At 50.9% G+C, this 12,777-nt stretch overlaps 5 protein-coding genes and 3 non-coding genes across 8 annotated transcripts; 4 read left to right on the top strand and 4 right to left on the bottom strand.

Annotated features, from left to right (window-relative positions):
• Window positions 1-42: 42 nt before the first annotated feature.
• On the bottom strand, window positions 43-1,318 carry BO83DRAFT_454589 (FAD-dependent oxidoreductase; the record flags this gene model as incomplete). The annotated part of the gene is made up of 1 exon (XM_025536981.1): window positions 43-1,318. Exon 1 carries the CDS (start codon window positions 1,285-1,287, stop codon window positions 43-45), a length of 1,245 nt encoding a protein of 414 aa, XP_025392322.1. The 5' UTR covers window positions 1,288-1,318.
• Window positions 1,319-1,755: 437 nt separating this feature from the next.
• BO83DRAFT_423475 (S-adenosyl-L-methionine dependent methyltransferase) lies at window positions 1,756-2,493 on the top strand (the record flags this gene model as incomplete). Its single annotated transcript, XM_025535099.1, has 1 exon — window positions 1,756-2,493. The coding sequence occupies one exon, from the start codon at window positions 1,756-1,758 to the stop codon at window positions 2,491-2,493; it is 738 nt and encodes a 245-aa protein (XP_025392323.1).
• A 224-nt stretch (window positions 2,494-2,717) lies between these two features.
• On the bottom strand, window positions 2,718-5,716 carry BO83DRAFT_330677 (C6 transcription factor). The gene is made up of 4 exons (XM_025528241.1): window positions 5,008-5,716; window positions 4,813-4,950; window positions 4,251-4,757; window positions 2,718-4,197 (listed from the first exon to the last, which is right to left on the bottom strand). The coding sequence occupies exons 1-4, from the start codon at window positions 5,383-5,385 to the stop codon at window positions 2,887-2,889; spliced, it is 2,334 nt and encodes a 777-aa protein (XP_025392324.1). The 5' UTR covers window positions 5,386-5,716; the 3' UTR covers window positions 2,718-2,886.
• Window positions 5,717-6,921: 1,205 nt separating this feature from the next.
• On the top strand, window positions 6,922-7,332 carry BO83DRAFT_134091 (uncharacterized protein). Its single transcript, XM_025526122.1, has one exon. The coding sequence runs from the start codon at window positions 7,052-7,054 to the stop codon at window positions 7,280-7,282; it is 231 nt and encodes a 76-aa protein (XP_025392325.1). The 5' UTR covers window positions 6,922-7,051; the 3' UTR covers window positions 7,283-7,332.
• A 1,374-nt stretch (window positions 7,333-8,706) lies between these two features.
• BO83DRAFT_375083 (PhzF family phenazine biosynthesis protein) lies at window positions 8,707-10,137 on the top strand. The gene has a single exon (XM_025530371.1). It carries the CDS (start codon window positions 8,936-8,938, stop codon window positions 9,911-9,913), a length of 978 nt encoding a protein of 325 aa, XP_025392326.1. The 5' UTR covers window positions 8,707-8,935; the 3' UTR covers window positions 9,914-10,137.
• Window positions 10,138-10,906: 769 nt separating this feature from the next.
• On the bottom strand, window positions 10,907-11,047 carry BO83DRAFT_t60. The gene has a single exon. It is a non-coding gene; the product is annotated as a tRNA-Leu (tRNA).
• Window positions 11,048-11,171: 124 nt separating this feature from the next.
• Window positions 11,172-11,286, bottom strand: BO83DRAFT_t59. The gene has a single exon. It is a non-coding gene; the product is annotated as a tRNA-Leu (tRNA).
• A 713-nt stretch (window positions 11,287-11,999) lies between these two features.
• BO83DRAFT_t52 lies at window positions 12,000-12,111 on the top strand. The gene has a single exon. It is a non-coding gene; the product is annotated as a tRNA-Leu (tRNA).
• The last annotated feature ends 666 nt before the right edge of the window (window positions 12,112-12,777 follow it).

The following is a 12,777-nucleotide window of genomic DNA, read 5'->3' on the forward strand; positions in this document are numbered from 1 at the left end:
ACATACAAACATAACTCCCAGCATACCAGATACAGCTGCTAATCAATGAGCCTCCACTTCCTTCATAGCAGCCATCATCTTCTTCTTTTTCGCAATCTCCATCCACTCCCTCATAGGCCGATGCAACTGGAAGAACCTCTGCCTAGACCTTCTCACAGCCTCCTGACAGCGTCTCCACGCACGATCATAGTACCCCGTCACAGCAGCACCCAACTCCCCTTGCTTACCCGCCAACGCCTCCGCCAGCTCCACCGCATCAACCAGGGCATGATTACCCCCTTCACCTCCGAAAATCGGCATCGCATGCCATGAGTCCCCAATAAACACCACCCCCTGCTTCTGCGCAGCATTCACATCCTCCCTCGTCACTGACACACACCGACTCACCCAGTTGAACACCCGATGAGTCGGCAACGCCTCAGCATTAAGCAGCTGGGACCACGGCCTCGCCAGATCCCGGGACGCAATTTCCTCCAGCAGTGCCGGAGGAATCTGCTTAGCCTCCGCGGCAGAGACATGCGGCCGATAGAGGGGATCCTCGGTATCCTTATCGGCTATACTCGGTCTCGAATACGACCAATCGAGATGGACATGCGTCGGGGTGATATTACACACAGTAATAGGTGTATTAAACCCATCGCCCACACCAGCTAGAATATTCGACGGTCCGGAGTGCGGACGAATAAGATTATCGAATTCCTTGCGCGGGAGTTCCAATTCCCCATGGTACACCACCACGGGCACAATATCCGGGCTCACATGGGGCAGGATCTGAGAGCGCACAGTAGAGTGCACGCCATCAGCTGCGATGACAAGTGAGCCCTGGTATTTTGCGCCGTTCTCGAAAGTGGCCGTCACGTTGCCCATTGAGCCCTGCACGCTGCGGAGACGGTGGCCGTAGCGGATGTCCACTTCCTCGTCGCCGCTATCGGCGATCCAGGTGCGGAGGGCATTCCGGTTTGCCCGCACGATGCATTGCTTGGCTTCTGGGTCTGGAGCAACTAGCAGGTTTCCGGTATGGTTGTCCCGGAGGGCTTGGTCGATCCAGCCGGTTCCGCCGAGGATGCGGTCCGGGGCGACGCCCCGGGTAAGACTGCGGAGAGGCAGGTCGCCCAGGGCTGTAAGGAGGGAGGTGTAGCCCCATTCACGGAGACTGATTGCGTAGCCTTGGGTGCGGTCGGGGGTGGAGGCTTCGAAGACGATGTTGGGGATGGAGGCGTTGGTGAGACTGCGGGAGACGGTGAGGCCGGAGAGGCCGGCGCCGATGATTAGGATGGGAGGGGCCATTGTCTTCGATCAGTAGAGTATAGGCAATGTGTTGTTATGGTTCTACTCTCCATGACTTGCTCTATTTTATCAATTTCTCTCAATTTCTGCCGGACGGATTAGTATACGCTCGGTGTATAGTCTGACTAGAAGCGTTTGGCCCCCACAATATGAATCCGATGGTGACATTATCAAAAGCCGGTCGGAGTAGGTCGGAGTAAGTCCTTAGTTGTCCGTTCAGTTTTGCGTCGGATTCTAACTTTATTTCTGTTTCTGCATCAGTTTCATGTCCATGTGGCATGCAACTGCGTCTTTGACGTTTTCCGAAGTCCTGTCCGATCTGACACTGTATACTCTCCGAGGATGAACTATAAATTGTCTCTCCGCCACGAACAACTCCACCATCATCATCACAACACAATCACTTCAAAAACAACAAGCATAACTCAACACTTCAATCAATCAATCCTTCCATCAAATCAATTCAAAATGTCCTCAACCATCACCACCACAACAACCACCTCCACCCCACCCAAACCCCAACCCCAACCTCAAGAACAAATCTACACCCCCTGGCGCCTCTTCATCTACGACATCTGGGTGCTCGGCATCGTGAGCACCCTCGCCTGGGGCTGCCGCATCAGCACCTACCTAATCCCCTTATTCCGGTCCAACGTGGGCAAAAACCACCTAGACATCGGCGCCGGCACCGGCTACTACCTCAACCAAGCGCAGATCCCGTCCAGCACGACCCTCACAATCGTGGACAACGAAACGCACGCACTCAACGTGGCCCTAGCGCGCTGCAAACACCCCTCCACCCAAACCCACGGCATAGTCACCGACATCCTGCAACCTTCACCCTTCCCCGACACTTACTCCACCAACGAGAAACAAAAGTTCGACTCCGTGTCAATGTACTACCTCCTGCACTGCCTGCCCGTCCCCATGGCCAGCAAATGCAAGATCTTCACGCACATCAAGAAATACATGACGGAGGACGGGGTGGTTCATGGTGCGAATGTGCTGGGTAAGGGGGTCAGGAAGGATAATTGGTTTGCGGCGATTATTCGACGTGGGTGTTTGAATCATGGGGTTTTCCATAATGAGGAGGATAATGCATTTGAGTTTGAGAGGGCCCTTAGGGATAATTTTTGGGAGGTGCAGACTTGGGTCGTTGGGAGTGTTTTTGTTTTTAGGGCTAAGAGGCCGATTTTTGATGCTTAGAGGGGTTTGAGTAGTGGCTACTAGTTTAGTGCTTAAGGGTGGGGATGTGGTAGGGGAAGGGAGTGATAGAGGGAGAGGTACGGTGGTAAATTCATGGGGATCTATTGCTGTGTTAGGCTTAGAAGAGGATTTAGTACTACTCGTGTTTGTTTCAGAATTGAACAGTATGCTTACTGCATCAACAACACTAGGAGAACTATAAATATTTAAGCACTGGCATCGGCCTTTAATCGTCTTTTGCGGGTTTTAACCCCGCCACCCACAACTACTAAACAGGTTCATGTCTTGTCTGAAAGGAATCGCCAAGTGTGTCTAGATTCAGATTCTCGCTTCAATCACAATCATTTCATCGTTACTAGCAAAACAGCACTAAACAAGCCACACCAGCTACTATTAACTCCCCCAGTTCATATCAAAAAAGAACATATCCGGCCCCGCGATCTCATTGAACGGAATCCCCGAGAACAGCTCCTCCCACATCATATCCGCCCCCGGATCCATCCCGTCCGCCACCGCCGTCGTCGTTGGAGGTACCCCGAAGAGAGAAGGGTTGTCCAACGACGGCGGCGAGAGCGCCTCCCAGGTGGATACCGGAAGGAGAGACGGCATCTCCAGATCCGCAGGCGGGGTGGATCCGGTGGGCACCGGCCAAGAGCAACCGGACACAAGTCGATCATCATTACTGCTCTGCGGCCGAGGTACGCCCGAAAATGTTGGCGGAGTGGCTGGGCTCCAGCTGGTGCTAGGGAGACTGCTCGGTGGGAGTGCGGCTGGTACGGCCAGTTTCTCTCTCATACGCCGCATGAGTTGCCCAAACGGGCCGCCGAGAGACCGTCCCAGCGTCGCCTCATGCTGCAGGTACGACGACTCGAGCAGCGGCCAGGCGTACCGCACCAGGGCAGTGTCGCTGCTCACATAGCACTCCGCCAAAGCCATCGCCAGCGCGTACCAGGGAATTGTCACGTACCAGCGGAAGCCCTCGGCGCGGGGATCCGTGTGCATGAGCTGCGCTTTCTCCAGCACGGGAAGGCAGAGACGCAGCAGTTCGGTGTTACCCTCGCGGCGAGGCGGCGGTGCTCGTCCGTGCCACTGAAGCGGTCGTGCGGCTGCCAGTCGTACCGTCGCTATTAGACTCTGCGTGCCGTGCCAGGTGAACCACGCGTACGCAGAGGTGCCGGGGTCGCAGAAATGGAGGAGTCGCAGTGCTTCTTGTTCAAAGTGCCGGGCTTGCTGCTGCGGCCAATTGGGGTCGCATGTGCGGGAGCGGGATGTTGAAGTGCCGGAGGTAGAGGATGCGGGAGTTGAAATGCCCCCGTCGACCTTGCGATCGTGTTGAGCAAAGTTGAGAAGACGACCCGTCCGCTGTGCATGGTAGGTAACCAGCGCAAAGGTCGTGTCTGTCAGACCCTCCCGGTTGGGGTCGCAGTGTGCAGCCGTGGTCGGATCAAAGTCCGAGTCATTGATGTGGTGAGGAAGAGCTGTGGATGCCGACTCGTCGACGCTGATAAGTGGCTCGGATGCCTGACCGAATGAGGCCTGCAAATCCATCAGGCAAATGGTAAACCACAGGCGCCTCCGCATCTGCTGATCGAAAAAGGTCTCTGTCTCAGGATCTAGGTAAAGACCGAGGCCTTTTCCAATTCGTACAGCCAGCGCGATCAGAGTCCAGACAGCCGGAGTCCGATCTTCCGATCTCCTAGCTACCTAGAGAAAGTCAGTCTGATTTCGCTTCTTTCTGGGTCAGGTCCGATTCATACCAGATACAAAATAAACGCTTGCAGGACGGTAATATCGCGGCTGGTGAGTAAACCTGCACGGCCAATGGCCGTCTCACAAGCCACACGAGACTCAGCCAACAAATTTGGCTTGTTGGCATGAAACATTACTGAGCACTGGTTTTCCGTCATACTGCTAATAGCCGAGTAGCAGACGGCGGAACCCAGTGCTTCTACTGAAGGGTGGCCATCGGCGTACGCCAGATAGGGTTCGCCCTGAACCATCCATCGGTTCAGCGACGGGCGATGGAGGATCTTGATCACGGGGTCGACTTGTTGGAGGTACACTTCACAGAGCTGACGAGCGACCACCGGATTATGCAGCGGACTCATGGACCGTAGGGCTGCAGAAGGATTGCTAGCCCCCAGGCCAAGAACCTGGATTCCGTCATCATTGGGTGGCTCGGCCTTGGCCGAGTCGGAGGAAGGGATCGGGCCCTCTTGTCCTCCAGCCAGCGATGATTCGACCACATCGCGGAGTCCGTGAATCTGCATGTGTCCGCGTCAGCAATCTTTCCTTCCTGGTCCAATTTGGCAGACCTACTTCATCCACCAAGTCGGCCCAGAACTGATCGGGCCGTTGCAACATGAGACGCTTAGAAACAATAGAACTATTTAAAATGGGGGAAGTATTAGGATTAGGGGCCGTTTGGAATGTGGAAGTGTCGGACAATTGGACGGACTGGTCATTGCCGAGGTCAGCATTCCGCGAGGCTGAAATAGCAGGGGTGTAACCCACCTGTTCCCGCGAAGTTGCGGACGGAGTTCGTGTATGGGAGTGGGAGCTCATCCCATGGATGAGAGCTTCTAATCGGTGTATCCGTTCCTGGAGATCCTCATTGACAGGGACCGTGGGCTGAATCATCCGATCGGTCTCCCCAGGAGCTGATGTGGGCGGAGGCGATGACACTCGACGCGGACGAGTAGCATGTCGGCCTCGGGGCAGTCGTGTGCGATAGATGGGGACACAGACCGTGCCCGAAGCAGCACAGTTGGTACAGGGGGTGAGTTTGTCGCACTTGACCTTGCGCTTGCGACAGAGTTCGCAACTGAGCTGGGGGGTCGTGGTGGTTTTTCGCGGGGTTAGCGATCTGGCCGGGGAACTGCGTTGTTCCATCACGATGATCGAGCTGACTCTATCTTTCTCTCTCTTTCTTTCTTTGTCTGTCTGTGTTTGTCACTTTTTCACTCTTTTTATTGTTTTCTCGTTTCTCTTTGTAGATAGATGGTGATGTTGAATCTTCGACGTTGGGGATGAATTGCGATGACGACGGAAGAAGTATCTCTTGTTTGTTCGGCGGTAAGAGATGATAATAATAAGCTGGATCGGGTCATCCGCTAGACGCAAGGAAACGAACGACAGGGGTTGTGGACCAGTTAGTAAGTAGTATGCTGCAGCATATTCGACGCAATCCTCCCAGGCAGGCCAGATCCTTCTAATTCCTGTTGCGATGAATCAGAAGGAATACGAAACGACGATGGGGGATCTCCGCACAGGACGTCAGCAAGCCCGCTGGTCATGGCTGGTGGATGCTAAGCCCACCCGGGCATATGCACCCATTCTGGCCCCCATCACAATCCTGCTTCCATCGGCCTTGTGCTGGTCGCGGTGCTTCTTGCTGTCGCATCCCGCTGAAACACTCTGAACCTTTTTGCCCGCTATTGTGGTCAGATTCGAACTCAAGATACCTTCCTCCTCTCGCAACAAATATGATTCGGTCATTGCTCGGCTGCAAGTCCCCGCCCCCTTCCTTCTTCCCCTCTTTCACCCTCCTTCAGCCAACATCTCCTGGCGTGGTTCAGTCCCACCCTAATTTAGTGACTAGTCATCTACAACGTTCTTCGCGTGGGCAGACCAAGCACAGGCAAGATCGGCCTGAATGGACGCCCTACCAGCCCGGTTAGAAGATGGTCAAGTTGTTACCTGCTAGGTTCCTCCACCAGACCATGATCTTATCGGTTTTCTCGTGGCGCTGCGACCACGTGTGACCGGGCGATCTCGATTGATTTTCCTACCACCATAGTACTGCGTGGTCGGTCGCTATCCCTAGAAACTCCCTCTTATGGAGATGGTAGATATTACCTCTCCATTCACTTCGACTAACTGCTAGACTAAGAATCACTTCGGACATTTCAAAGCTTCTACAATGGCGTTTTCCGGAATTCAACGCCGATGTTAGATTAAGCGGAATCTATCCCGAGGCATCGGAGGTTATCACTCTCCGACGAAGGAATGCCAGAATCCGTGGCTATTTTCCACCTGCTACCAAGTGGAGCCTTGATGATCCCTACCCGCAACATCGATGGGACGAAATCCGAGTCTGTTGGGTGGGGGGAGCGTGTCAGATCGAACGATCAGCACTTTGCCACCTTCTACTTCTGTTTAGCATCACAGTATCTCGATACACTTTCCTCGTGTCCTCAGGGCTATTGGAGGATTCTCCCGGCAATCCACCCGTCTACCTTCTTGGGGCTAAACCATTATCTCACTATTCTTCACGCTTCATCCCATCCTCAAACCTAACTTTGCTGGTCGTAACCCAGACGGGATCAACGCCCTGAGCCGTATTCTGAGCTAAGCGAACAGCGTAGCCTGCAGAATATGACAAGCCAGTTAGATATGACCGTGCCGATCAGGTTGCACAGTAAACAGATCGCACTGTCTCCCACGCAAACATATTCCGCTCTGGCCCGCAAGTAGAGTCATCCCCTGCGGCATTCTGATACAACTGAGCCACTGCAGGCCGTCAGACCGCAAACTCCCTCTCGTATATGTACATAAGATGGATAAGGAGCCGCGTCGATCCCCACGGCTTGCTTGTTCACCACAAAGCATTGGACAAGCCTTGTTGGTTACACTTGGCTCTGCTTCAGTGAACGTCTTCTTGAGCCTTCGACGACCAATACGAGCCGCACCTACTTATATCATCCCTTACGTTATCTGCAAATGTAGTGGAGTCTTGACTGTCCAACCAACATCATCCCAGTGCCTACTTGTTTGGGATCTGATGTGAAAGTCTCGAGATAACATACTTTGTGGAGAATGGCCGGATTTTCTATAGATCATGTCGCGAATGACATCAGAAATGCGATCGAACAACGTGTCGGTTCCGCTCAGGTTCGACAGCAGCCGTGGCTCAGCTTATCAGAGTTATGCAGGATCCTCTCTCGTCTCCTTACGTGTATTCGTGGCAAACCTAGACATGAAACAAGTGTATCTTTCTTCTTTTGATGTCTTCCTCAGCAGTATACTATTGCACAGCCTGCCTTTATGCCTCTTCGACGATACTTCGTCATCAACGCTATCTCGGCATGGGGCTGTGATGCTGACGCATGCACAACAGGCAACTAAGTATGAGGTTTGTGCTTCTGAAACCAACTAGCTAGGCAGTTTTCTTACTAAAGAGCTACCTAAACAGATCAGCTTGCCTACGTGGTGTCAGAGCATTTACATAGTCAATTTACCTCTCGCCTACCTAGACAGGAAATAACCTGCGCTTCCACTTTCTTCTTACCAATCAGCCTGTGAATCTCAGCAAATATCAGTGGCCCTTGCTATATGATACATTATCTTGTGGAAAGTCTTGATTGTTTGAGTGAAACATAGGCATGGCAGTTCATGAATCACTTCACCCTCCCTTCTTAATCAATACTACCGTTGCCCGAGCCATGTGAGCACTAGATTAGGTGTTGTGCACCTGGACTACTCGGGCGCAACAGAGCAATTATGCATTCCTAGGCACTGATTATGCTAGGCGGCGCTACAAGGCCCTCTTGCTATAATGCATCTTCTACAATACTTGAGTAGTTCAATGTTGAGCTAGGCAGCCATCCAATCCCAAATTCAGCAACTAGTCTGATTTCACTGTTTTACATCTGGTCTGGCAACATCAGACTACTGGAATAAGCTCGTCAGGTGGGTACTCGATGGTGCCGGATCTTTAGCGTATGCCATCCACACAGACTTCCCCTTGCTTAGAACGAGCAATGGTTCAAGAGACACGTGGTCGCGCAAATCTTTGGACCTGCGAAAAGCAAGGGACTCTAATCTGCGGTAGTCTCTGAGCTGAAAACTAAATCATGAGTCTAGATGCTTATTTGGCATTAGAGATTCCTGTCTACATGTCGTGGGGCACATTGCAGCATTCCTAACGGAAGTAGCAGTTGTAATTTAACTTGCTGATTCACACCGGATCTATCCAGGTCGCTACAGAAGATATGATTAAGATGCGATCAGCTGCTACTGCATCCCAAGCATAACATGCATCGCACCAGTAGACTAGAAGTCCCGACCAACGGACGTTGTGGGTAGCATTCCACGTGCAAGCACCGGGGAGAACATGCCGCACACCGAAAGAAGTTTCTGGCATCCCAATTGTCAAATCAAACCCCATCCACAAGTGCCGGCATTTTGCAGCCTCTAGTGGAGCCATCACTTCTAACCGAGCTGGAGAAGTATGGTTCCTGGGATATCCGCGTGCTATTCGGAGGGCGTGGAGATTCCCCACCATCGCCTGATCCAATCCCTTCACGTCATGACTCATACACTTTTCTCCTCCCAGCTATATCTATACTTCGGCACCATCCATGATCCCATCCATTCCTCAACCCTTAAAATAATCACATATACCACTATTGAATGAATAAGTTGATATCAACAATTAAAAATGACCCAATCCCTCCGCTTCCTCACCCTCGACGTCTTCACCACCACCCCCTACTCCGGCAACCCGCTGGGCGTGGTCTTCCTCCCTACCAACAACACCATCACACAGTCCCAAAAACAAACCATCGCCCGTGAATTCAACCTCTCTGAAACCATCTTCATCCACCCCACGGACCCCGCCACCCCCTCCGTCCGCAAAATCGACATCTTTACTACAGATGAAGAACTCCCCTTCGCCGGCCACCCCACCATCGGCGCAGTCTCCTGGTTCCTGCAGCATTCTCCGGAAGAGTCCGACAGGAAAGATGTCACGACTCTTCTCACGAAAGCCGGTCCATTCGCCATTTCTCGCGTATCGCCTTCATCAGATGGCGGTGTAGTGGCCGCTCAAATCGCACACAACGTGCACATCCACTCATCGCGGTTCCCGCTATCAGAGATGCTGAGATTGCATCCTTCTTTGACTCCTTTCCTCTCTAACGAGAAGAATGCTAGCTTCCCGGTCTTCTCCATCGTCAAAGGCATGAGCCAGGTCTTGGTTGAATTGCCCAGCTTGGAGGCGCTGGCTGCCACGGAAGCCCCCGTGAGCGGGGAAGTCATTCCCTGCAAATCTGTCTCGCAAGGCGGATACCTTGATGAGGGGTGGGAAGGTGCTGGTCTCATTGTCGTTTACTTCTATGTTCCTGGGGTTCATGATGAAGCGACAGGGAAGAAGGTCATCCGGTCGAGGATGTTGTTGAGGAACTTTGAGGACCCGGCGACGGGCAGTGCGGCGAGTGGGTTGTCGAGTTATTTGGCTTTGACTAATGCTGGTGAGGGGAATGTCGAGTATGATATTGTACAGGGGGTGGAGATGGGCAGGAGGTCGGATATTAGTGTTGCTGTTAGTACGAAGAGTACTGGTGGTGAGAAGAAGATTGAGACGGTGGAGTTGAGGGGAAGTGCGGTGCGGGTTATGAGTGGGGAGTTGGTTGTTTGATTTTTCAATTGTGAATAGGTCATTTCTCGTTGATAGGATAAAGTGTTTGAGATTGTCATTTTTGGGCATAGAATGAGCATTTAGTAGTAGTAGCAGTACTGATGTGAGTACATCAACATTGGATTAAAGCTCCAGATGCTGCGTGACGAGGGTATAACAAAGACAGCTAGTGGTTATCATTTGAATAGTTATTTGCAGTTATAAAAGGTTATTATTAGTTACAATATAGTTATATAAGAGCCATAAGTGCCCTCTTTCGTCTCTACAAAAACCTATAAGTTATTTTTTTATGTTGAATAAAATATGGCTTCTCTTAAAGAAACCATAGTCACATCCTCTCAATATACTTTGGGTAATATGTACTTCTCTTTCCTTCATTCTCAGTGCTGGTCAATAGTACCATGCAGTCCCCAACCGCGGAGCAAATATATATTGACAGCCCGCCCCACCCATACATCCCATTTTATGATCCAACTTAAGTACACCTCACAGATCTAACTATAAACACCAGTACTAAGGCGCAAAGACATAGACAATAACCAAGATAATAATATGATAGATCAATAATACTGCATATTATGACCCCTATCCATTCAACCCCGATTGATCCCTGCATGACATCCCCACGAGCTTAGACTGAATCTATCCGGATGGTCCACATCCAGCCGGAGGAGAGGGACAGAAGTAAACGGCATTGAGACGATATATATAGGCTTGAGGATTTTATCTAGGGGCTGTATTATTTCTACTTTCCTCTGGATGTTCGTTCACCTGGTGCTAGGAATTGATATGCAATAGTAGTGGTCTTTGTTGGACACCTAAGAACGGCCTGAGCTTGTTTTCTTCCTAATAGTGATAGATAGATACTTAATAGTACAAGAGTTGAAGAGAGATGAACATAATTGTCTGTATTTTATAGCAACGATGATAACAATTAAATAAAAGTCAACAGACATAAAAAAAACAAACAGGATGAAAGTGAGAAAAATGAAATGGCAAGAACGGGGTTCGAACCCGCGCCTCTTACGAGATCGCATTTCCGCCAAACGATTACCAGTCCAGTTGTAATAAACCAAACCAGGAAATGTTCCAACGACTTAAGTGCGACGCCTTAAACCACTCGGCCATCTTGCCTATCCAGTACCTTGTTTTTCCGAAAGTTCGGATCAAGAGAGGTTGGGGTGGGGCTGGTTGCGGGGGATGAATGACACGTGATCAATGGAATGATGAGAATGAAAATCAATGGAAAAAAAGATCATGACAAGAGTGGGACTCGAACCCACGCCTCTTTCGAGACTGCAATGCTATCCAGCTATTGCTGGACAAGATATTTCACTTGAGTGCAGCGCCTTAGACCACTCGGCCATCTTGCCTGTTGATATGGATCGTTTTGCATTATTGGTATTTTATGGGGGGTCGTGGTTGAAGGGGGTGTTATTGTAAATGGAAATATGTTTTGTTGGTTTCGTACTATGGATTTTGGGGGATATTTGGGGAGTATGGAATCTACAGATGGTCCTGTCTGTTCGAATTATTGATCATCTATGTTATGTCTCCTGGATCCTATGATGGTGCTGTTAGGTGGATAGTATGCTGTATTTGAACAAACTAATTAATATACATGTCTGTACTTTATTTCATGTGGGCTACCATAGAAAGACACATTTTCAAGGTCATCACCAGAGCGTCTAGATCGATGAATAGCGCATGCAGTAAATAGTCTCATTAGTTTGACTATCAAGTAACTCTAAACTGTAGGCCGGGTCCAACTGGTTTTGTGTATCCAGTACAGTTGTAGATGAAATGTGGGTGGGGAACTACTCATTTTCACGGGCAAAAGCAGGGCGACTGACATATACCAGTCCCGCGTACACAAATATCCTCGTGCTTTTTCTTTTTTCCGAAAAATGATGCCGCTTTCCAGTGAGGCTGATTGCGGAGATAATTATCATTACTCAGAGACCTCACGGAACTGACAGGTCGAGATAACAACACTGTATCTTGACTTCCGAGATATGACAGGTCCATTTGCCTCGATTCCCCTTCTCTGCAGTATAAGACGTAAAAGCCCTGAGTTAGTCATCAAGGCAAGATGGCCGAGTGGTCTAAGGCGCTGCACTCAAGTGAATAGCTTGTCCAGTTCAACTGGATGAATTGCAGTCTCGAAAGAGGCGTGGGTTCGAGTCCCACTCTTGTCATACCTTTTTGCTCCTATTTTTGCATCCACATGTACCCCCGTATCGAGCGCGTGCAAGGAAAAATATCGGCTAGGGCCAGAGCAAATCTAACTATAGCACCGGGGAAGACATCCGGCAGCTGTCCTAGCTTCGAACATACTGAATATGACCGTGGCATCCTGAAAGCGGACTACGGGCGAGGATGCACCATGCCGAGACGGAGTAGGGGGAAAGCTAAGTTTGGTGTCGGGGAGCCTACGCAGCCAAGTCTAAGCTCAAAATCGTCTAGATCCAGAAGATCAGCACCGTTGGCGAGACGAAGCTGGATGGGATGGGCGGCCGGGTCCACCAAATCTCTGGGCTAAAAAGGATTTGGGGGTCGGACCCGCCCCGCTAAGTGGATGATCGTGCGGTGGGATTAATCAATAAGCATCAGCAGGTTGGGAAGCCAGTATATTGGGACTCCTGCTCCTGGGGAGGAAGTGAAGCTTTTTGATGCATCAAGTTGTTTTCCGAAGGATACGAGGTGATGGTGGCAGTCGTTATAGTTGCTGCAGAACCTTAGTGCAGGCATGGGGGGAAGAAGGGATAGTGGATTGGCCAGCGTGGGCTGCGTGGCACAAGCAGATAGAGTGCAGCACCCTGGTTGCTTCTACGTTGACCGGAATCATATGGATGCAGGCGCCC

This window comes from Aspergillus eucalypticola (assembly GCF_003184535.1).
Source record: "Aspergillus eucalypticola CBS 122712 chromosome Unknown BO83scaffold_3, whole genome shotgun sequence".
Classification (NCBI taxonomy): domain Eukaryota; kingdom Fungi; phylum Ascomycota; class Eurotiomycetes; order Eurotiales; family Aspergillaceae; genus Aspergillus; species Aspergillus eucalypticola.

Bases quoted from the DNA above. Each gene is read 5' to 3' on its own strand.
- BO83DRAFT_330677 (XM_025528241.1), bottom strand. From the start codon at position 5,385: ATGGAACAACGCAGTTCCCCGGCCAGATCGCTAACCCCGCGAAAAACC. The intron at 4,758-4,812 runs GTAGGTCTGCCA...GGACACATGCAG, and splicing joins GGGCCGACTTGGTGGATGAA to ATTCACGGACTCCGCGATGT. The intron at 4,198-4,250 runs GTATGAATCGGA...GACTTTCTCTAG, and splicing joins AAGCGTTTATTTTGTATCTG to GTAGCTAGGAGATCGGAAGA.
- BO83DRAFT_134091 (XM_025526122.1), top strand. From the start codon at position 7,052: ATGGATAAGGAGCCGCGTCGATCCCCACGGCTTGCTTGTTCACCACAA.
- BO83DRAFT_375083 (XM_025530371.1), top strand. From the start codon at position 8,936: ATGACCCAATCCCTCCGCTTCCTCACCCTCGACGTCTTCACCACCACC.